Source organism: Sinocyclocheilus anshuiensis, unplaced genomic scaffold, assembly GCF_001515605.1.
Source record: "Sinocyclocheilus anshuiensis isolate Anshui unplaced genomic scaffold, SAMN03320099.WGS_v1.1 scaffold278, whole genome shotgun sequence".
Classification (NCBI taxonomy): domain Eukaryota; kingdom Metazoa; phylum Chordata; class Actinopteri; order Cypriniformes; family Cyprinidae; genus Sinocyclocheilus; species Sinocyclocheilus anshuiensis.
In genome coordinates this window covers 1,066,718-1,090,850 of record NW_015546072.1, presented here as the reverse complement: position 1 = coordinate 1,090,850, position 24,133 = coordinate 1,066,718, and the positions used below count along the sequence as shown (strand labels likewise).

The 24,133-nt window shown below is 37.5% G+C and overlaps 3 protein-coding genes across 4 annotated transcripts; all 3 read right to left on the bottom strand.

Moving 5' to 3' along the window:
- Positions 1-10,058: 10,058 nt before the first annotated feature.
- gcnt4a (glucosaminyl (N-acetyl) transferase 4a) lies at positions 10,059-12,496 on the bottom strand. 2 transcript variants are annotated; one of them, XM_016501026.1, is made up of 2 exons: positions 12,429-12,489; positions 10,059-11,909 (listed from the first exon to the last, which is right to left on the bottom strand). In XM_016501026.1, exon 2 carries the CDS (start codon positions 11,906-11,908, stop codon positions 10,619-10,621), a length of 1,290 nt encoding a protein of 429 aa, XP_016356512.1. In that variant the 5' UTR covers position 11,909; positions 12,429-12,489; the 3' UTR covers positions 10,059-10,618. The 2 variants fall into 2 exon arrangements, 1 of the variants encoding a protein (XP_016356512.1); XR_001635490.1 differs by lacking the exon at positions 10,059-11,909 and adding an exon at positions 12,038-12,091 and having other exon boundaries at positions 12,429-12,496.
- Positions 12,497-17,845: 5,349 nt separating this feature from the next.
- Positions 17,846-21,073, bottom strand: LOC107699692 (ankyrin repeat domain-containing protein 12-like). The gene is made up of 7 exons (XM_016501024.1): positions 21,001-21,073; positions 20,640-20,782; positions 20,390-20,528; positions 19,779-19,855; positions 19,555-19,672; positions 18,436-18,472; positions 17,846-17,966 (listed from the first exon to the last, which is right to left on the bottom strand). Exons 1-7 carry the CDS (start codon positions 21,071-21,073, stop codon positions 17,846-17,848), a joined length of 708 nt encoding a protein of 235 aa, XP_016356510.1.
- Positions 21,074-21,316: 243 nt separating this feature from the next.
- On the bottom strand, positions 21,317-23,109 carry LOC107699679 (uncharacterized). Its single transcript, XM_016501014.1, has 7 exons — positions 23,033-23,109; positions 22,860-22,927; positions 22,581-22,648; positions 22,442-22,482; positions 22,301-22,356; positions 21,927-22,089; positions 21,317-21,482 (listed from the first exon to the last, which is right to left on the bottom strand). The coding sequence occupies exons 1-7, from the start codon at positions 23,107-23,109 to the stop codon at positions 21,317-21,319; spliced, it is 639 nt and encodes a 212-aa protein (XP_016356500.1).
- Positions 23,110-24,133: the final 1,024 nt, after the last annotated feature.

Here is a 24,133-nt window from a genome sequence, read left to right as displayed (position 1 = left end):
TTTTCAGACAGTTTATCAGTAATCACTCTTGTAGGGCTACATGAAGTGATTTCCCATCATTTTTTGAGCACTGACCAGTTCCAAGTGTGATATTTATTTACAACAATTCAATAATAAGAAGTTAATATTGTGGTATATATTAGACACAATATTGTCTGATTTTGCTAAATTGTGTAAGTGAAAATATTACCTATAAAGTCACAGAAGAACTGTTGTGCATCTCCTAATAAAACACAAAAGGTGTCTGACTGAAGCAGCACTGCACAGACTGTTCTGTGTGACATCAAAGTACCACGAGAGCGATTAGACAGCATTTTTTAAATGTTTGTTTTGATGTCAAATAAGTCTTGCCGTTTTGCTTTTTTGTTAAAGCAGTGTTGCTATTGTAAAGTTATACAGCTACAGTTGTGTTGCTGGGTTTTAAACAGGTTTGATTTTTTATTTTCTTCCTTATCAGTCTGTATTTACAGCAATTTCACTGTCCACTGACTCACTCTGTTCAAATGTAGATGAATGGCTACACATAGATGTGTCCAGAGCTGTGTGTTCACTACCATCCTGCTTTTGTGGGGGTGTAGGGGTGTTAAATAATAATTTTTCTGTTGTTGTTGTTTTTCCCCCATAGGTTTTTAACATTCTGAAAGCTCTTTATTCCAAAGATACTACAAGCTAGTCAGTGTATTCAGTTGGTGTAATGTATTGTAAGTTGCTTCAGAGGTATTGCAAGTATTACATACAACAATAATAAAACAGTGCATTGACATAAAAAAGGAAATTTAAATTTGGTACTTAAGTACTTTTAGAAGCAAGTACTTCTGTACTTTTACTTAAGTAAAAATCTGTCTTTACGACTTTTACTTGTAATGGAGTAATATTTGACCAGCAGTATCTGTACTTTCACTTAAGTAATGGAGTTGTGTACTTTGTCCGCCTCTGCCCTCAGGTCATCCAAGATGTAGATGAGTTTATTTCTTCATCGGAACATATTTGGAGAAATTAATGTTACATCACTTTGTCACCAATGCATCCATTGCAGTGAATGGGTGGAACTCTCTTTTGGAACTCTCATTATGACGGCACCTCAACACTGTGTTCAGATTTGACAACAAAGCATGCATCATAATTCAGAGTTTCAACAGTAACATTTGTCAACCACCATGTCCAAGACTAAACTTTGCTGTCCACCTTCATTTCATAGATCTGTACTTTAACTGTCAACAATGAAGTTAAACTCCATAATGAATTTAAAACAGATGAAAATAAAGCTGAGAGGGTACTTGTATTACAATTGCATACATTTTGTACAGATCCTTAATGTAATTTTTACAACTCACAACTTTCAAAATTGTTTTATGGATTTTTTTTGTTTGTTTGTTTACTGAAAGTTTTTTGGGAAAAAAGATAATTAGCTAAATAATTGGCATGTTGTTATATCATGATAAATAAAATATGCACTTTTATCCCACACAGCCTTGTTTTCATTCCTGTCAAAAATTAAATATTGCATTACTCTGATTAAGGTCTATTGTGTTATTATTATAGGTTTTATTTGTGTCTATTTTATAGAGAAATTATGTGTTATGAAAGATCAGCCTTTGAGCTATAGCCTATACAGTTTTCCTGCCAATAGTCTATAAAATTGTCTAAATAGTCTCTATAACATTTTGTTTGTTTGGATAAGTTGTATTATAATAATCTTGTTTCTGTCATATGGAAAATATTTTGTCAAATAACTTATTTATAAATTAACAAATAATTATAAAGATTGTGGTAGTTTTTCATTTGTGACTTAAAATATGTTTTATGTAATTTTATCAATGTAATTTATAAATGTTTAAAGTTGTTTCTTGATTCCATTTTACCAGTGAACAAAATCCTTTTTCTTGAAATTACATATCTTTCTATTTTAGATTTATTGTGAGAAATTATACATTTCATAGTGTTATTGCGCTGTACCTTTTATGGTCACTAGGTGGCGTGCGATATTCGTTTTAGACGGTGTACGAGTTTGAAGTACAGCTGATTTACCCTTATTAAACCTGCAGACTGGAAAATGTCAGGGAAGCGTTATTCATGTTTGAAAGGAAATTTCTGTGTAAAAAAAACAACAACAACAAAAAATAGATACACAAATAATTAAAAAGTAATAAAAAATTGCATACATTTATATGATTTAAACATGATAAAACCCTCAGTAGAGATTTCACAACATGCCCCGAGCTGACATTTTTTAAAATATAGCCTACACTTAGTCCTGAGACCATAAGTCGGCCTTTCAGTTATATGCCAGTCTGTGTTCAGTTGTTTAACAGCTTTAGCCATTTAGCTAGTTTTGAAATTGTGAACACCTTATAGTCACTCACTACAGACAAATTACCCCAAGCCCCAATGAACCCTATATGCTTATAATAAATGACTGGATTGATGAACCACTGCTGAACCTGTTTAAAACATAAACATGGGGAAAAGAAATTCACACTGTTTAATCACACAGTAAGAAAAATACATATATTTTCTTACAGTACTGTATATATACATACACACACACACTGAACATGAGGCAATGCTTAATTCAAAATACTGGTAAAAATATATATAAAAAACCTGTGAAAAATCAATATGGAAAATTCCTTTACATTATATCAACACAGTACTGCTTTCCCAGAATTCAGGCCTCAGTTATGAATTTTGTGTAAATTTATTGTAAACGTATTTAAAAATGACCCAACCTGACACTTATGAGAAATTACTCTTGTGCTGAGATCATAGATGCCTTATATTCAGCAAAACCATGATTGGACTATACTTGGATCAAAGCAAAACATCTGAACATGGGAGTGTAAATGCTTATTTATTCAACCCCACCCTCCTTTAATGTCTTCATTCACCTATTTCCTCTCCATTACCTCCCCTTTCTCTCTTTATACACTTCTCATAACTAACCGAGGAGTGCAGGAAGCCGCGGTGGCCCTCACACTGCAGGTTATCTGCCTGTTCTTCTCCCCCACTGACTATCACCCTCTGTGGAGTCAGTGACCTGTAACCACCTGGGCAGAAGAAGAGTGAGGATACATAAGACTTCATATCAATAATTGAAAGAAACTCTGCCCCCTCGTTTTAATTTATTGATAAGCCCACCTTGCAATATTCCTTAATTACTCCGCCACCTGCACGCCCACCCTATAGAATGCAGAGGAAGCCATTACGGGAAGCCAGAAAATGATCCGCTGCATCAACAATTGTATCTTTGTGTGGCTAAGACGGAGAGTTAGGTGTTAGGTTACATTAGTGCCCTCATGTTGATCATGATAGGGCACATTTCTTTGAAGCTTATTGGAATTGCTCAAACAATAGACCCACACAAGCTGTAATGCCGCAATAACTGTGAGGGGCTTCTAGTGTGTCCATCGCAGGAATTTCAAGAATCTGTACAGTTTTGATCAAGAACTGTGGAAAAATTCACGGAGGACATCACATTGTGTATATTTCAAATTGAGAATAGGCATTTCCTGAAGTTTCAAAGAAAAAGGGGCACAAACAAAAAGTTGACAAGCCAGTCTTCATTGTTTCAGTTAGCTGTCAGCATAGCATTTTTAATAAGGTACTTTCAGTGGACTTAGTGTTAGTTGAATTCAGCCATACAATCTCATAAGACAACTGATGGGATTCTCTTTAATGCAAACAGGTTTGGCAAAAACCGTGAGGCGAGTTGGACTGCATTCTGGTCTGGTTTGATGTCAGACAAAATAATAGGACATGAGAGATATTATGTTGGTTAGACTGGCTACTTTCTGGGCATATCCAAAAGACAGTATCCGCGTTCCATACAAGAATGGCTTGCATAAATAAATCTTTGAACAGCCCTACTGGTAACACTTGAATTTCCAGATTCACAGATGATACGCTCCCAAATTTCACCAAATGAAGACGTCATTGACTGCATAGCCTACCTATGTTATAAAATCTAATGCGTATGAATATGTAGGCTACTCAAGCTTACTTAATTAATTCTATTTATGTTTAACATAAAAATGTTTGAACAATACTGGCAACGCTTGAATTTTAAAGGGGTCCTATTATGCTTTTTCACTTTTTCAACTTTAGTTAATCTGTAATGTTGCTGTTTGAGCATAAAAAAGATCTGCAAAGTTACAAAGCTCAAAGTCCAATTCAAAAGGAGATATGTGACCCTGGACCACAAAATACCAGTTTGTAGCAATAGCCAAAAATACATTGTATGGGTCAAAATTAGTCTCAGCCTCAGACGTCACGCCCATGGAACCTTGGCTAAACGTCTGATGCATATGGCACACAAAATTGGAAACACTTCAGGAGTTTCGAAGTCATCATCGGATTGGTTGAATTATACAGGATTTCCGGGAGACGTGTGTGTCACATTCTATAACGTTCCGCCTGGAAACAAAAATGCGGAGACGCCAAACCCCCTCACGACGGAAGAAAGCCGTCGTGTTTACAACTGTGACAACGAGCGCTTATCAGGATCAACTAAACTGAGCTGGATTTTCAAAAATATGTGAAATATTTAAAGTTCGCGGCACAGAATCTTTAAAATACGTCCGAGAGTTTTACACACCGGTCTGTTATTGTGGCGACATTTCCACGCCCCGAAACCATACCTGTCAACCCTCCCGTTTTTCCCGGGATTCTCCGTATTTTACCATTCTATCCCGCTATCATCCCGTTTAAATATTTTCCCGTATTTCTCCCGTATTTTTAATCTTTCTATAAAAAAAATCCTACTGGGCTTATTTTATATGTTTGCTACATTCGCTTCCGGTAAAACTCCCGTAATTTGTAATTTGTATGGGCCAAACCTCATTATATGAATAATCATGAAAACAAATTCCAAGGTTGTCCAGTTGCCAGATCTTGTATGAAACGCATCTTTCTCACACGATCGACGCATACAAATTTCAACCCATTGTTGAATCAACATCTGTTGTTGATCCTGGATCAACATTACTGTCCAAAAATATAGACTTAACCCAATCCCTACCCCTAAACCTAAACCTACCCATAATTTATTCCTAAAATCAGTGTGAAATGATAGCTGATTTACAAGGGTGTAGAAGCACCTAACCCTGATCGTAAGCCTAAAACAGATATTTCCCGAAAAGTTATCCCTCAAATCTGATTGGTTGATTGGAATGTTGTTCCAGGATCAACAAGGATGTTGATTCAGGGACATGTTGTACTTGGTGAAATCACGCTCACCTTTGTCCCCCCAACTTGGCAACCTACAACAGTGATGTGTACCGTGGGAAGGAAAGGATCACTGGTAGAAATGGAACGGGAGGAGAAGACTCAAGTGGTGCTCCGGTGAAAAAAAACTAAATATACATATAAATGTATATTTACATGTATAATGAGATATAGCTTACACATCAAAAGGCTATTTAATTGATTAAATATGAGCGCTGCAAGTTTCAAAGTCAGGTGCTGCACTGTTTGTTTTCTGCAGTTATGGGGGAAACGGCTATATTCCTGGCGAAAAGCGAAAGAATGAAGAGAGAATGAATTTGCATACTACCATATAAGTTTCAAAACAGTCAGTCCACAGTAAAATGCACACAGCCTGCATAAAGTAGCGGTGATTTTTCATGAACCGTTGTGACTACCGTAAAAGGTGACGTCAGAACTACGCAGTCACTGCCTTCAGTCACCACCCCGAGTACTGCCCACAGTCCCACTCTCCTTTTGCCAAACCCCCAGACAACATCACGTCCATGCCATTGCTGAGCAACAACAACACTGAAACATGTTGAGAAAACGCTGTTCAGTCTGGATGTCAGGAAACTACATCATTGCCGGCATTCCTCCCATCCTCCAATATTTACGCAAGCTTACTTAAGTAAATCTGTATAGGGTTTAACATATTTTGACTTGCATAAAATGTTTGAACAATGCTAGTAACACTTGAATTTCCAGAGTCACTGTTAATACACTCCCAGCTTTGGCCTAATGAAGACGTCATGGACTCATAATGCAGGTACATCTAATGCATATCAATATTTACTCAAGCTTACTTTTAGACATTTTAATTCTCTCTAACATATTGCTACACCAGGCTGAATATTACAACAAGGACCTGCTCAACATCTAGACGCTAGTCTGGTAGCGTATTTGCTGGTAAAAACTGAGGACTGCCAAGTGGAATACTTGGATTTTGATGACTCTGAAGAGCTGATTTCTGCTTTTTTTTGCCATGTCCTTGGGGCACACAAGCTTAGCCTGGAGGGCTGGCGAGTGCTGCGAACAGGAAAGAAGAATAAAAAGGCTCTTTGTTGCAGTTTGGTCGGTTCGCCTGGCTGACTCCGGGCACGATGCTGAGTGACGGGGCTTGTCTTGCTAGCTTTTGCGGTCAGCATGGCTCTGCTCATCTGTCATAGACCCCGGGACCTCCATCACCAAGTCCACAATGGGCATGATTAAAGATGTGATTATGGTTATGACAACAGTGTTCAGAGTCGGTCAAAGAGCAGACTTCTTGTTCATGGAAACTGTTTGTTTCTACAGGTCTTTCAAGTTTATTGATTTTGTCAATACTCTGGTATAAAACACGCAATAGTCAATGCACATTGTGCGTCACTTTTGATTTTAGAGAGGGCAAGACCAATTGTAGTCTAATGAATGTGTTTACATTGTGGACAAAGCCAAGCTGCAATCGCATTATCTGTTCTTCACAAAAGCTTGTGTGGTACGAGACCAAACCGTTTACATGACAATTTAAAAAGACCAATTATTGTTTTAGTCAGAGCTTTGACTGAAAATTAACATTAAAGTGAATGTAACAGAGTGCCTAGTGTATTTAAGCACATTAAAAAGGCTGAATATAAGATATGAACTGACCAACATGAACTTTTTTATTTAGCAGCCCACTCTTTGCTGCCAGACACTAAAAAATTTTCTTAAAAACTCCTATATATTGAAGTAAAGATTGTTTTGTGGAACTTTAGGAGGCTACCAAAGGCAGCGTACAGCAGTCAGTGTAAATTAGATTTCACACTAGTTTCTTTCTGGCAGAGGGGACACCTACACAAGGTTGTGCTAATAATGTCACATCCTTAAATAGCACTAGCATAAATAACACAGAGGTGTGGCCTGCACGTCAGTACAATAGATGACCCCTCATTTTGGACTTTCCTAACCTTAGGTTCTAAAGTCTTTGAGCAACTTTATTAATAAAACTGTAACTGAGCTACACTTCAGCGCAGGCCTTCAACGTGGTCTTTTTATCCACGGTATTATCCACAAAGGCTAATGATATTTACTCTGTGGTGACGTAAATGCTTTTGAGAGTGGAAACGTTGCAGCTAGTTAAACTGCCATGTCATGGAAAGGAAATGGGTGAGGTTTACTCGGCCTGTGTGATAATGGTTCAAGAAACCGTGTTATTTTTGTTCACCCTTGCCATATATTTGAATAAACCTGAACACATAATCTAAATGCACATAGGTATTTTAGATTTAGATGTACAAACCATCCCTAATCAATCTTGGGGATTCACACTAAAAATGCCTTAGGGCTGGTATACTGTACACTAAAAAACTTTAAAATCTAAACACATTGTAAAACACCAAACATCATACACTTGCCGACTTTGTCAACAGTTACAGAGAAAAACTGGTTATCATACATTAAACTGCTGGGAGACGTGTGACAAATGAAAACAGTATGTGTAATAAAATCATCTCAAAATCAAAAAGGTCTGATGTAATCTGATTGGATTCAGTCATAGAACGTTAAAAAATTGGTGATTTCCTTTCAAATTTGTCAACTCTGACTGCACATGTGGCGTACTGCAGCCTTAGACAAACAAGCAACATTTACACACATTCAGACTCAAACACAAACCACCCATATTTCATTAAGTTCTGTATATATAGAAATGTGGAAGTAGTTTCTGAGTTTTCTGAATGTTTCAAATGCAGAAAAATACAGGGCCTGCAGCTTTACAAACTATCTTGTTTTCTTAATAAACGACAACCGCTGTTCAGTTACAATGTCCTTCTATAAATACTATATGTTGCAGTTTGACTACAAATGTTACCATACCAATGACGTTTTGCTTTCACAGTGAATCCACAAAACCACACAGATAAGATCTTTTCCTATATGAAAGTTCATTATATGCTTGTTCAGTGTATATGTGTTTTAGTCATGCCATGGCAGAACTAAAAGTACAAACCATGACTGGAAATACAATGTTTCAATAGGTTAACAGTGTTCAAAGCAGATTTGCTTGTTGACAAGCAGATGTGGTGAGGGCGTCATTTCAGCCTAATAGCATTTGCAAAACTTCCATCTCTGGGGAACAGGCCAATTCTGAGACACTGCTGTCTGTTTCCTGTTTTGAACCAGTTTAGCGCATACTTACTGTTATTCATTCCTCTCTTAAACCATAGAGGAATGTATTATCTGTTGGAAGAGACTTCCTCATATCGGCCTTTCAGGAAACATGTTGTGACTTTGGCTGTTCCCTGCTTCTGTTCGCACCGAGGATGTGGCAGGCTTTTTGTAAAGTAGATGTACATGTCATTTTTCTGTACTGCACATGATCCATGAACTGGTTAGTCGTATTCAAACTGTTGATCACAGAGCAGTAATAGATATTAAGTAAATAAAACTTACACAGAGGGCTCTCTGTACTAAGTGCATCAATGGGGAGTCTGAGACATAAGAAAAACTAAGAGGGCCAAGGAGGTTTTAATGGCAGGCGTCTACATTCCAGGCTGCGTTAACTTACACTGTCAACACTACGACGGAGCTGCATGTGCTGGTCAAACTGCATTTAGATTAAGAAAACTGAGCCCTGCTGGATACCTCAGTGGTCAAACATGCTGTACAATTACGTCTTTAGAGTGAAACCCTTTCAGAAAAGTAGGTTCGAGATCTCTGTTTCCAGCACTCTGGTAACGAACAGAGACAGACTGACACAGGGCAAACTCAGGACATTGGCACTAACTACTTGGCTTAAAATAAAAATGAACATTTAGAATCAAACTTCATAATTCAGTTTCCAACATAGTGAAATGTTTGTCTTTCACAAGCAAACTTTAAAAATGGCTGTTTTTAAAATGTCTCAAGGGACATATCAGTTATAAAAAGTGGCTTTTGGGAATTCACTCGGTGTGTACGCTTGAGTGTCTTGTTGCAGTGAAAGTTTAGGTGCTTTTGTTCAGCCATTGACTTGTTGAGCCAAGAAATGAAGGCTTTCTTATTGGTCTTGCATCTCCACTTTAAAGACTGCTATGAGTTTGCCCAACTTTATCTCAGTTGACAGACTGTGGATTCAACAAAGCATACATTTTAATGCCATCTTACTGCAAACATTAAAATAATATTAATAAAAAGATAGCTTTAGGGTTAAAGTTAAATGAGGGCTTTGAAGGTAATGCAGATATCCAGTTTAATTTAGTGACGTAAGCAGCGCAAAGTAAATGAAGTAATTTCATAAGCCTACTTTAACTATAAATATTTAAAGATGATGTTGCATCGCACAAGCAAGAGTCTTGTTTTAATATAAAGTCCAACAGCACGAATTTAAATGTGAAACTGTTTGTACAACAGTTCAATTAACAAGTAAATATCAAGCTACTTACTATTTTAAACACAATATTGCCAGTTACTCTGTCTATTTCACGCCACCAACCAAAACAGTTAAAAACTAACCACAGTGTAATTAACTGTTACTCATCTCCTGTGTTGCATGCAATAGTGGCATTCCTGAATGAAACAGCATTTTTGAACAAATCCTCTGAGTGAATGATTCAACAACTTGCTTCATTACTGAATGAACCTAATGGCTTAACAATGTAGCCTGCAGAAAACGACTAAAAAAACCACACTGACAGTCTGTCTGGAACGTGTATAAATCTACAGCAGTATAAGTAGTATTTTATGTTTTAGCTTCTATCAACACCTATGGAAAACCACTTAGCCAATGAAATTTGAAGACCGTAAGAAACTATTGTTTAATATTTACATCACTGACAAACAGCAAATATACTGTGACTTTTGAGTACACAGGTGTGACTGTTTCACTGTTCCAATAAGAGAAGGAGAAAGACTCAAGTACTACAGCTAAATAGCTTTATTTGAAACAGTCAATATTGAATGTACAGTGGAGATTGTCGTTATTATATAAATAATTTTAAAATGACACAGCATAACCCTGGCATTGATACAGGCATTGTTTTAAGATGACTATTTAAAAATGACAAATTTAGTCATTTCAGCTGACCCTCACAGCTGAAGCCCTAAGAAAGTTCCCACACAGACTGATTCAGTAACAAATAGAATGAAAAAGATGGTCTACATGCATCTCACAGGATTGGTTTAAATACATTTAAATATATAAATATGTCATAGCTTAAGCACCTATGAATACATCTTTGGTCAAGTTATAAAGCAGAAGCTGAAAGGCAAACTCATTAACATACTGACCTAGCATATAGAGGATGGCAACATGTTGAAATTTAAATGGCTTGGAAATACAGCTAACTTTTCAGTCAGCTGGTGCTTTGAACGAACATAAGTGCAGCAGCAAACGTACATATTTACACCAAAGCACGGCCCAAAAAGTAAGGCCTTCTTTTTAAGACACTCTTTTCAGGCATTGTTGATGCTGCTTCTCCTCAAGTTTCTCTTCAAGACATTTAATAATGACAGGGTCAACTTTGGGATCAAACTTGTTTGCAAACCAGTGGCCGTCCTCCAGAAGCCACCGGAGCTCCGCTGCACCATAGATGCAGACACTGCGTCTGTGTGTGCCGGTGCACTGTGGATACAAACGGCCTTCAAGATAGTTCCATTTAACCAAACGTGTCCTACTCTTCAGGTCTGTAACATCAGGCTCAGCTCTCTCGATCTCTCCAGGAACTCCAGGCACTCTGGCCATCGTTGCCCAAAAGTGCTCATCAGGAGAATATGTGTCAGCTGTCCACTGCAGAAAATCCTTTGCCAGTTGATTGGTCATAATATATGACACAAAATCACGTGTCAAGGCAAAGTAAGCACTTCCAACAAACATCTCAATGTCATGCGGTGGTGGGTCTTTAGCAATGTCTGTCTTAACTGGCATTTTATGGTATTCATATGACACGTCTTTCAGTTCATACCGAAACTGAAATCGCTTTTTTTTCATTTCGCTGGGCCTGCTTGATTCGAGCATGTTTGCACCGTTCAGTTTACTGAGCTCAGTTACCAGCTCATAATTAGACTTGAGCGGAAAGTCTTGGCCACACAAATTGATAACATACTTCCATTTGACCTCTGAACTCAAAAGATCTGAAAGGCAGTTGAGATCTGCATTAAGTCTGGTAATATGTGCATACTGAACGGACTCAATTTTAGAGGCTATGAAGACATTTGGAAAACATTTTTCCAAGTTCTTCATTGCTGCAATAAATTTTTTTGAGGACTTTTGGTCATAATGAATGCAGTAAATATTGTGAGGTGTGTAGATGGCTCGAAGAATCCTTTCCACCATAGCGCTGTTCTTGTGCACCACTAAAGAGTATGCAATTGGAAAGCTGCATTCCTCATCTGTTACAATGACCTCATTATAACCCCTTTGTTCCATGTAGTTTTTGCAGTCTGCAGTGAAAGAAACAATACTCCCATCATCGACTTCCACAATGTTTTTGCGTCTTAACTCCAATGACTTGCCAATTTCCACCGGTTCCAGTTCATAAATGGCTGTGCAGTTAATACCATTCAGAGGCTGAGCTCTGAGTGATCTATGTGTAGCTCCATAGGGCTCGATGTAAATACTGTTGTCCATTGAAATCTTGACGTATACTAGCTTCAGCACGACAAACAATGACACAACAAACACATAGAACTTGCATCTTAACCAGTGTAAGACAGCACATCTTCTTTTCATTCTGTTGGCAAAGTAAAACGGGTGTTATAAATAAGGCTGACATAATAACTCAAATCCTCTGACAAAACTATTCAGCCAGGAAACTGCATGGTTGTATCGTATCATGACTCAAGTGGACTTGCCTACCTTGTCTTTTGTTTTGTGTCACTGCCATCAAATGTTTCTCAAAATTACAACATATGTCTGTGTGACAGATGAAGAATAACAGATGTAAAACCTTCGGTTCCGAAAGGAATTGATTAGGTAATACTGCTGAAGTTGCCGCACGGTTTGAAGAGATTAAACAAAGATAGCGTACAGTACTAGAAAAACTCCATCACTCGGCCGAAACCAAAGAAAATAGTTTACTTGTTATTATAGGTTCGAAACTTTATTCAAATAATGTATGAACGACGTAGTATATAATTAAGAAAAGAGTAACTATACAACAGATTTTTGCTTTCCGTAACACATATGCGATGGAGATACTAATTAATGTCCTGCCTATCTCTAAATAATCTGTCGAGTTCAAGATACTTACATCTGCTTTTAAGATTGCGTGGAGTCGTACCGTCAGTCCGCTCAAGATGACCAAGTTCTTGGACTGCTGACTTCACTTTGTGCAGTCTGACTCGAGAGCAGCAGTATAAGGCGTGACCGCCGGGAAAGTCCTATCCGCTCACTCGTACTCGGGCTTTGCAATTAAACCTCGTTATCTTCAAGTTTCTATCGTTTCCTAGCATCACAGGCGAGTGTTCAAACACACAAACTCATCTAGAAACGCGCTGATGGGATCCATACCGGTTATTACTTAGGTAAAATAAATAAATGGAACGGGTCATGTGTTGACTTACATTTTAATATCAAGACCATCCTCTTTACAAAAGAAACGTAGATGTACAAAAACGTTTTTAATATAGGTTATTCGTACTTTCAAACCAACAATGAGAATATATCACAACTAACATTAAAGGTTTTAACACTGAAACGGTTTTTTTTCATTTATGCTCTAACAGGCACTTTTGCGCAACATGAGCAATTTTCTTAAGTTTCAAAGGTCCACTCCTCACTCTGGGCGAAGAAATCCCAGTATCTGTTCATCACGTGGCTTGGAAAAAACTCCTCATCGCTGACCAAGCGAATTGATCTGATGTTCATGAAAACGTCATTTTTGGACGGCTCTATTGAACAAAACGAATAAATGAATGAATTATTAAACGAAATAGTATTAACTAGACAGTTATTTCAAAAGCTATTTCAAGTTTAGAAAACGTCTGTGGCATATGCAGTCGATTACCATGCAACATAACCTCCATTTGTTCTTTTCAGTACAAACCAAGGACACCTTGCATGCTTTCATTGTAAGCAGATTTCAACACAACAGAAAGCATGTCACAGATTCTGCTGATAGTTGCTTTTGTAACATTCTGTTTAAGTGTCATGGGTAATCTGCTTTTACAAAAGATTGGGATTTACGAAACTGAAAAGCTGATCTTAAGTCCTTATCAAATTTGTCATACCATTAGGGAACTAGGAGTAGTAAGGTTGGTCCTATATCTAGTTATCGAGTTGACAAACCTTTTATAGCAGGTTTTGATGGACTGTTGTTGAATGTGCAGGAATGGGGATGTACTGATCCCAGAGGTGTTTTCTCTGTATTTAAACAACTTGACTTGGATTGATACATAACCTGCCAGGATAAGAATGTTTAAAAAAAAAAAGTAGTTTCAATGTCACTACTGAACTCACATGTCAGTATTTTTGTCTCATGATTACTTTACAGTTTTAGCCATGCATCAGAATTAACAGCAGATAACAGCTTAACATTCCACAAAGTTGTCTTGTACCTTTTTAAAGGCAAAATCAGAGGTGCCAGGACCTGAGGACTGACTCTCCAGGACTGATTCAAAACATTGTTCTGGGAGGAGGAAGACTCTGCCACTGGCATCACTGATAGATCCATTTTCCAAAAGATAGGCCTCGTAGGTACAACCCTAAAATGTAATAATCAGAGCTTTAAAAACCTTATGAAAAACAGCAAGCTAACTTGTCTTGATCAGCATCTGACAAATTGTTTATAAATTAGCCTACCTTGAGTGTCATTTCTAAATTATCATCCCCATGTTGAATGATTCCATCTCTAATATGGCAGTTCAATTTGCTATTGCCACTCAAATCGATCCTTGTTCCTGCTCAAGTGATATTTTCTATCCCCTAACCCTAAACCTACCCCTTACAGAAAACCTGTTTGCATTGTTACACTTTCAGATAAACATCATTTACTATTTTTACAATTTTTTTTCGCAAGGAAAATGCCTCATGGGGACCGCAGACCAGTCCCCACATTGTCAAAATTTTCAGGTTTTACTATCCTTGTGGGGACATTTGGTCCCCTCAATGTAGCATAAAGTACACACACACACTTTTTGTGTTGTACTAAAGAAAGAAAGTCATACAGGTTTGGAATAAGATGAGGGTGAGTAAATGATGAGAGAATTTTTTTACTGTTTTTCAAGGTTTTCCATGCAGACTTTTTTTACCTGGCTGCATCTGCTCTGCAGCCAAAAGCTGGGATCCCTGTTTGGAAGTGTCAGTTGTCCAGGCAGGTTTACGAAAAGGTCCTTTAAATGTCAAAAGCAGCCCTTTGATGCTTTCATGTGCTGCGAGGTCTACCGCATTATGTCCCAGGATATTCTTGTCATGAGGGCTTGAGCCATACTGAAGGAGAAGCCTCGCAATCTATGCATAAAACATCAAGATCAGAACTTTAACTGCTTTTGAAAGTGCATTTACATTTGAGTAGAGTGTTAGTGTGAATAAGCTGGTGAAATCAGATTGAAACCTATAGAAATATTACTCTGCTCTTACACTTGTTTTCCATTCAAACTGAAATAATAGAGCTTTAGCTCTATATTCTTGCTATAGCACAAGTAGTCTAGCATCAAAAGAATAGAGTGCATGAGTTGCTTGAGCTACATTTATGGTATTTTTTGTCCTTTTTGGAGATTGACAGCCTCTGATCACTATATTTTTTTTGTATGGAAACGTGTGTAATGACATGTAGTTGAGTAAATACTTATTTAAATTTAAATGTTTTGGGTTAATGACCTTTTAACCAGTACACTAACAAGTGATGGAATCTGGCATTTAGAATTGGGACAGATCATAACAGAAATACAGAAGCAACCTCATATGAGCTCGATAAAACAGCATCATGCAGCGGGTTACATCCATTTAGCCCTCTGCTGGTGACATCGGCCCCTGCTTCCAAGAGCTGCTCTGCCACATCTACAAAACCTCTGGAACAGGCCTCATGAAGGGCGGTCCATCCTGTCCACCCAAGACATCATGAAAGCATTAAATAGATCAAAGGAAATAATGTACACATACCAAGGCAAGGATTTTCCCACCTGCATTATCTGATACATTAACATTGCTTCCAGCTTCTATCAAGAATTTGACCATTTGCAGGTCTCCTCTGATGCACGCCCGGTGAAGCTGAGTCTCGCCTACACTATTTCTTTTGTGAAGACTTTTCTGAGTAATTGTAAAAACTTTCTTTGATCCTGTTGAGAAAGGACAATATAAAAAATTAACGTCCTAAATAGTGATGGTAATATTTATGATTGACCCCAAGGAATCACCTGTATCCAATCCATCTGCAAAATTTCGTCCTTGTCTAAGTGGCCTTTTCTTCTGTTTCGATTTCTTTTTCTGACTTTTCAGTTCACCTGTGTTTAGGAGCCTTTTGGTTTCCAGAGCTATTTGTGGATCATGTTTTAAATGTGCTGTTTCTTCATTGTTATCCAGTGAAGGTTGTGTACACAAATTTTCAGGTAAAAACAGCCTCAAAACACTCTCTGAAGCCACTGTGTCAGGTGTACCCTCTGTGTTCTCTGCTTCCTTTTCACTATGCCTTTCTTCAGAACTAAAGAGTTCATGCTGAATTGATGTGATGGCCACATCCTGAATGTCAGCAGCATTGGACCATTCCACAACAGTGCAGTCAGAATCTGCTGAATCTTTAACTATATGATTCTCGACAACAATGCAATCAGCCACGTGAGAATTTTCAAGCTGTTCAACATCTACTCTGGCACAGAAAAAAGTGGGTGAAACAGGACATGTACTGGCATGGTCTTTGAGAATGTCACTCACTGGCTCATTAACTACCCCCCTGCAAGAAGAATGTGCTTCTGCTTCAGGTTCACCAATGAGATCTGTCACATTTAAAATCAATGTGTCACATTCCAGCTTTTCCCATTCCACACCATCATCTTCACTGTAGCTCTTACTCATTTTGGTCTGATTAGTGCTCAGTGCTGTCTCTATTATCTCTACCACCTCCTGCTGGTTTTGAATGGTGATCATGTCTGTTTCTTCGTCCTGATTTACAGGCTTCTTTAGGGGCAGTGTTTTAGGAGATTGCAGTTCTTGAATGCTGATTTGTGTCAAGTCATTATGTGGTGTATTTATACAGGTTTCTGAACAGCCAGTGATACTATCCACATGGAGAGACTCAATGGCAGGGCTGGCTGATGGCAAAGTTCCCTGTAGTTGTTGGAGCTCACAATACAATGACTGGGCTATAAGTGGGTCTTCTGATGTTTTAGTATCTGGCAGTTGTTTGTTGGCTGTGTCTAATTCCTCTAATGGTTCATCTTTCTCTGAATCCTCTGGACTGCAGGTTAATCCTTGATTATGGATTATGGCCATAAGCAAAGACAGTGAACCAGGGCTGCCTGAGTCAAACAGTTTCTCCCTCTGTAACAGTGATTTAGCCATTGCTCCAGATGGATGTACATTAATGTCTCCCTTGAATGTCCCTTGTAAACATGAGTCAATTAGTTCATTTAAATGAGGGGACAGTGAAGAATTGCTGCATTCTTGACTGCTGTTGTTGTTGGTGTCAGAACAGCACACCGTTTCAGATGGAATCTTTTGGTAAACATCAAGAGCTGACTGTTGTTCTTTTCTTGCATCTTCATTCTGTTGAAGTAAGGGGCCATCTACTTCTTTTTTACTCTCAGTATCAACAAAGACATGGTTCGTATCAAAGTTGAGCAAGTATTCCAAAAAATCTTTTTCATTTTGAATGTCATGTTTTGTTCTTTTGAGCCTTTTCTTAGCCATAGCAGAGGCATTATCATCCCTTATATCAGCCCCATAATTGTGTTGACAGCCCTCTAATATCCTCTTTCTCACTGAGGGAACTTTATATGAATCTTCACTTCTGCTCTGAATTGACAGATCAGTAATCTGAAATAATCGGTGAAATAAAAATGCTGAGCAGGTTTGGATACAATGCACATGACAGACATTATTTGGTGTAAAGGAAACCACTCACTGCATAGCTATGGTCATGGAAAGAATGTGAGCTTGTCTTCTCAGATACTGAACTGCCATCATTCATCAGAGTTTCTCCAACCTCCCCTAAGAATAATAAATAGAAACAAATAAAGATAGAATGAAAACTAAAGGCAAAAAATATTTGTCACCCTCAATGTTGTATTTTGGTTACAAAGAAAATGTTTTTCATGAGACAACTGTTTAAATCTAATTTCTTTATTCTGGAAACTCAAAGGAACAACCACATTGTGTCATACATTAAAATCTTAAAAAGGCAAATTAGTAGATTTACTATTATGAAATTTAAATTACATATAACACTGCTTACTTCACATAACCAAACAAATGTAATTAATGTAAAAAAATACCAATATTTTGAACATATACCAGATGTATACATTTTATAGTATATTTTGTATTTGTATCAGATAGTATGCATCTCAAATGATGTAAAATAACAAAAAAAGAGTACTAAGTTACATAAAATAACCCAATATTCAACTGAATGAACTTATCAGATATTTGACAATCTGCTGAAACATCCCTATTGCTCTAGGAACCAGAAAAATCTTGAGTAGCAAACAGAGTCCAATGTTCTGGTGAATAATCTTAGATATAATCCACTGTAACATCACTGTCTAGGCAGCTTGAGGTGTCTGATCCCTCGCTCTCCTGATCTTGAACCAGTGAGGGACCCTTGCTACAGAAGTCCTGCTCTTGGTTCCTCACAGGCCACAGTACAAGGCCGCAACGCTTTAGTTCCAGAACTAAATGGACAGTACTAAAGTACTGTGACGATTTTGCACGAACTATTTCCCAGTACCATTTAAAGGGTTGCATTCGCACCGACAGTGTGTACTAGGAACCGGTCGACAGCGACGTCATTTGTGCGCGGCGTTCAACAACAGAAACAAAGAAGAACAACATTAACAACAGGAGGATGGAGGACGCTGTGATCGGAGCTGTGTTTTTGTTGTGTCTCGCGGGTTTCACAATAATGGACAAACATGGAAAGTCGACGTATACGTAAAGCGATTGATTGTGCTGGTTAGACCCTGCTCCGGAGTAGGAGCTAATTTGGTTCTCGAAAAAGGCAGTCCGGTACTAAAATCACACCCAGTTCCGGCGGTGCGAAAACGCCAAAAAGTGGGTAGCTCCACAATTAGTTCTGGTACTATGAAAAGGTTCCCGCGGTGCGAAAGGCCCTATCGGTGCTAGTCTGAGGTGATGGTTCCACTGGGAAATGAGGACACACAACACCCTAATTCACAACTGAGCCTCACATTAGACGTGCTATCTAATAAAAGCCAAAATGCTAAAAAAAAATCATTAACTTTTAAATTATAAATACTGATAATGATGTGCCTCCACAAAGTTGCACAGTGCAATTACTGTAAGAAACAGTATAATATAGTCTGCATGTGCAGCATGCTTCAAAATGAATGTGCATTTATTCATCTGTTTTATTTTCTTTTCTCATACGTGGTATGAGGACCAAGCACATAAGGGACTAATTTTAGCAAATAAAGTTGTGGGCAAAACATGACTCAATTTGATAGCTGTATTGCTTGCTAATGTGCCATTTTAACACTTCCTACTGAATATAAGAGATGCTGAGGTGGATATTGTCACTTACTTGGTGCAAAAAAGCTACTTTCCTTTTGTTAGCAATTATTGTGGATTTAAAATGAATGTGCATTTATTCATCTGTTTTATTTTCTTTTCTCATACGTGGTATGAGGACCAAGCACATAAGGGACTAATTTTAGCAAATAAAGTTGTGGGCAAAACATGACTCAATTTGATAGCTGTATTGCTTGCTAATGTGCCATTTTAACACTTCCTACTGAATATAAGAGATGCTGAGGTGGATATTGTCACTTAGTAGCAAAAAAGCTACTTTCCTTTTGTTAGCAATTATTGTGGATTTAGCTCCCAATCAAAATAAACTTTTAAAATAAGATGTGATTTTACATTACATGAGAAAATTCCATTAGCCTTCCCATTCAAAATAATTAGCCTTACTCCATGAGGGTGAATTTTACACTTAATACCCTCTAAAGAACTAATTATTTAGAGAGTTCTAACTTAAGCTGGCTAACTTAACCTGACCATATCTTTGATCAATACGACATCAATTGAATTTTAACGAATGTGTATTTTACTATCGGGTAAATGTGTGTGTTCATTACAGTGACTAGATTGTCGAGGGGTACACATTTACTGTTATTAAATATTGCATGAGCCATATCTAGTTCCCACAACCCTTGACTAGTGTAGAGGAGAACCTTGGAGAGAGGCCTGAATGGAAGGATCACAGCTTGGTTGTCCACTGCTTGGACCAGGAATGGGTTCAGCTTCACCAGACTGAGGGCTGCTTTCATGCTCACTTGTATCAGCAGTTCCTGTTGATTTCTCAAGAGGAGTTCTTGTGTCCTCAAAGTTAAATGAAACAAAAGTAACTGATCAGTAATCAGATCATGTAATGATGCCACAGTCAGTGACAGCAGATCTTTTATCCAATGATACATCTTTGACTTACTTTGATGGAGTTCTGCATGTTTTTTTGGCTCATACTTGGATTAACTGCAGAATCAGTGGTGCTGGGTGTATTTTTATCTATTTACAAATACAGTGAAACAAACCAATTTTTACTATTTATATTTAATGTTTTGTATTCTAGGAGATATGATATACAGTATATATATATGAACACATATAAATATATACGGGTTGGATAAAATAACGTGAACACCCATTATGATAGGGTTATTTTCATTGTCTATATTCTCTAGTTTGTGTATCAGTGTTGTATAAGTTGTGTTCAGCAGTGGTTATTACAAATGCTCCGGGAAATGGCTCTGTCAGACTTCCAAAAAAAGGACAAATCATGGGAGCCCATTTAACATAAGCATCTGTTACCTTAACAGACAAATTGTTTTTAAGTACAACATTCTTTATTATTATGACTGTGTACACAAAGCATGGAAAGACTTCATCAGCAAAGAAGCCTAGCGGCCAAAAACGAAATGTTCAAGGCAAACAGTGGTAAAACACCTAATTAAGAAATATTGCCTATTTCCCAGGCGTTCACATTATTTTGTCCAACCCCTGTATATTAAATTTGTTTTGTGTATGTCAAGATGTTTAGACCTGGATCACTTTTAGTCTTCTGCAGATATTTCTCCACCAGTATGTACATAGATCTTTCTGTGGTCATGTCCATAGGAGTCATCCCTCTGTCACACTTTGATAATGGATCAGCATCATACTTCAGAAGTAGATCTACAATCTGTAAGCATAAGTATTCAATATAATAACTATCACAGTCTGTGTATAGTGTTTTATATAACTAGTGTTCATTGAAGGTACATCTGAGCACCACTGTATGCAATTTACACACCTTGTAATACTGATACCGAATGGCATCATGTAAAGGTGTAATTCCATTATCTGCTCTGCAGTTTACTTCGGCTCCAGCTTCAAGTAAACTTTCTGTCATGTCATACTTGTTTCTCTGCACTGCCTCATGGAGTGGAGTCCACCCTTAAATTGAATAGACCTTTAAGTTCAGAAGTGTTGATCCACAATGCCATCAGGTGGACATGTGTGCTAACTTCAACCATTGGTCTATAACTAGGGAGCCAAATGAGTGCTTGTGGGATGATTTGAATAAAAGTGTGAAATATGCAGTGTCCTCTAATAAAATGCAATAGTGGTAATGAACAATTTTATGTTTTATGATATCCTCCAACATGCCATACCTGCATAATCCCGTATATTAACAGAAGCACCCAGTGCGATCAAGTCTTTGACGTCTTGAATGTCTCCCTTCATCACAGCTAAATGCAGCTTTGTCTCTCCAAAATAATTCCGTCTGTGGATGGACTTGAGTGATAGGACTTTCCCTGATTTTCGTTCTGTAATGCCTTGGCCACTGAAACCTATCAAACAGAGTTTGTGTTATCTAAGTGTACCTCATAAAGGTGCACATATGCTTTTATCAAGAAAGTTCATTTCTAGCATGGATTCATCATTCTGTACAAAATTAACAAGAACACATGCTGTAATGTTACCTGTCTACACTGCACTGAGCTTAATTTGTGTAGTCAGGTTTGAGCACTTGCCTGGACTAACGCAAGGCTTAGCGGTTAATGTTGGTTTATCATGTGTAGGCAAAGGTGTATTGAACTCTTTATTGTACTCTTTGGTGTCTGGACTCTCCTTCCTTTTAGAAGGCAGTGACCTGAATGTAAACAGTAAATATAACATTCATTTTTCAGCAAATTTTGAGCTAATTTACAATGTATAAAACAGCTGAATTAAATGAGTAACATACAGTGGGATCCAAAAGCTGAGATGATGCTTGTAAAATGCTTCTAATTAGCATTTTTCTAACTGAATAAACTTTTTTTAAATCACAAATTATATTGGCAGCTTAACAGTTACAAAGAAAAGTTGGATTAGTATGTCGAAGTAAGTTCCAAAGAGCATCTTGACTTTAATTAGTTACCTAGAAATTAATTGTACATGATAACATTTCTTTGTTTTAAAACATTCACAGTGTTGAAGCTTTATTTGTTTATATACAGGTTTAAAAAAATGTATGGTTTTAGACCCTACTGTATGTTTTAGCAATTGACAATCTGAAAGATACTATTGTGTGCATTTATTCCTGATCCTGATTGACCTGTTTTTAGTATTCAGTAGTTGAGTGTTCTTCATTGTGGCCAATGGATCAGTTTTTTCACCAAAAGGTTTGCCGTTTATTCTCAATGAAGGTCTCAAAATCGGCACAGTGTGCTGGTGAGAAGCAAGCGAGTTGGTGCCATGTATGGGAATGGATCTCAACACTAGGGGGCAGAGGTTACATAAGAATTAGCCAAAGACCAGTCACCAGACGCCTGAACTGCTTAAATCTCCAAAACCATGAAACGGTGGATCAGGTGTGGTGTTAACATTTGAAGAGCTATATACAGTTTATCTAGTTGAGGCACTAAAGGCTTTTGTGGATCTTTATGGAACTTGTTTAAAGTTAAAAGGATTATTTTCCAGACTGTGTACCTTCACTGTGTTCCCTTTCTGAAGAACTTTCTTCTTCAATAATACCAGCTTGAACGCTGATAAACACAGAGCAAAGCCAATTATTATGTGAATGTTACACTTGAATGCATATTTGTTTCATGTACCAAAAGGTGTGCAAACCTTGCAGGATTTATTGGTGAAACCACGGTGCCATGGGTTTGCTTGTAATAATAAAAAAGAGAATTCAACACATGTATCTAGAAATGCTTAAGCTTAGATTGTATTAGGACCTCAGCATGTGCTGTCTAATGTAATATACCTGTTTTGTTATGGATGTCTTTCTATTCTGTCCTGTGCGATATTGCAGGTCAATCTGAGGTGAAATCTCTGTCAAACAAAGAGACTAGTTAAGCTGCTACTGTAACAGTACAGTGAATGGTAGTACAATTAGTGGTGCTCACTAAGACCGATTCAACCGGCCTTGAACCGATTCTAAAGATTCAAAAAAGAAAAAAATTAAGTGGGCCAAAAGTGAAAAAGGCATTACTCAAGAAATGCCCGCGAACGAGCTTAGTTTGACTACAGCACATGATCATACCTTCACTAATTAGGACACGATGAGAGACGACGGTGGGGGTTGAGAACTGATGTTCTATCAACATTAACCTACAATAATACATGAACCAGTCGTTACCATTGCAAATCTATCACTTTCGCTACATTTAACGGGGCAGAATATAGGAATGCAAACGTTAGCCGTTATCAGTTGACCTGCTGAGGTAAAAGTTCTGGTCGGCTTCACTGCTGTCGTCGTCCGTCGCGATGGTTTCCTCCTGCTCTAAATCCATATTTGTTTGCATTGAACAATACGACACAAAACATTTAATAAAAGCGCGATGTCTCGTTACATTGGTAATATTCAATAAATGTTGCTATGAAGGTGTGTTATTATTTCTGTTTGTTTTTTCTCGGCGGAAAATTGGGTTAATAGCTCTAATCTGATTGGTCACAGCAAGATCTCATCTGATAAAAGAGATATTTAATGCTTTTTATTTTTTTAATCCTATGATATACATAAAACCCTATCATTTCTGATTATAAAGAGATTAGAAATCATTCATAACTCAGCAATTCTTTTAATCGTCGTCTTATTGATTTTACTTTTAAATGTGCACTATTTCATTATTAAAAATGACTTCAAAAATAAATTATATTTTTGAAAAATGTATAGAAAAAATTTATTTATTTATATTTATAATTAAATAGATATTTCTCTCTTTGCTTGATTCCCATGCTATCGGACATTAAATATATTCAATATATAAACAGGGCATTTCTATAATGACACCAGTAACCAAATACTTTAGCTTTTTTTATTGAGTCAGAATTCTTGCAAATTTAGTTCTGAGAAGAATGTTTCACGTCACCCTACATCACACACACGATGATCATTGTTATATAAATCAGTTTATACAATACAGAGGTCTGAAATGCAGCAGTATCGGCCTACAAAACGCTTGTAATATATGAAAACGTCCACAAGTATTTGCAGGCCAAACATCTATATACTTACTGACTAATTGTATTTTATTTTTTAGTACTTCTTAAATGTTTCATGAAACAAAACCTACATTAGATCAGATAATTGTTATTGATTTAAAAAGGTTAGCCACGATTAATTAACGGTACGATAAGAAAATATTATATTTCTATTTCCTAATGCTGTGGGGTCTATTACAGTTACAAGGTCGGATATTTTTTGCGGTGAAGGCTGGGCCAAGGTTCACACACCTGACACACCTCACACACATTCAAATGATGGCCAGATCACGAGTCCTCCGGCAGGACATGCCCTCGGCACCATTAGCAGGA

Coding starts and splice junctions, on each gene's coding strand:
- gcnt4a (XM_016501026.1), bottom strand. CDS start 11,908: ATGAAAAGAAGATGTGCTGTCTTACACTGGTTAAGATGCAAGTTCTAT.
- LOC107699679 (XM_016501014.1), bottom strand. CDS start 23,109: ATGGATTTAGAGCAGGAGGAAACCATCGCGACGGACGACGACAGCAGT. Junction 22,928..23,032: donor CAGAACTTTTACCTCAGCAG/GTCAACTGATAA, acceptor GTATTATTGTAG/GTTAATGTTGATAGAACATC. Junction 22,357..22,441: donor TCACCAATAAATCCTGCAAG/GTTTGCACACCT, acceptor TGTGTTTATCAG/CGTTCAAGCTGGTATTATTG.
- LOC107699692 (XM_016501024.1), bottom strand. CDS start 21,073: ATGAAGGGAGACATTCAAGACGTCAAAGACTTGATCGCACTGGGTGCT. Junction 18,473..19,554: donor AAGCAGTGGACAACCAAGCT/GTGATCCTTCCA, acceptor CTCATTTCCCAG/TGGAACCATCACCTCAGACT. Junction 17,967..18,435: donor ACTAGCACCGATAGGGCCTT/TCGCACCGCGGG, acceptor TGTACTGTGGCC/TGTGAGGAACCAAGAGCAGG.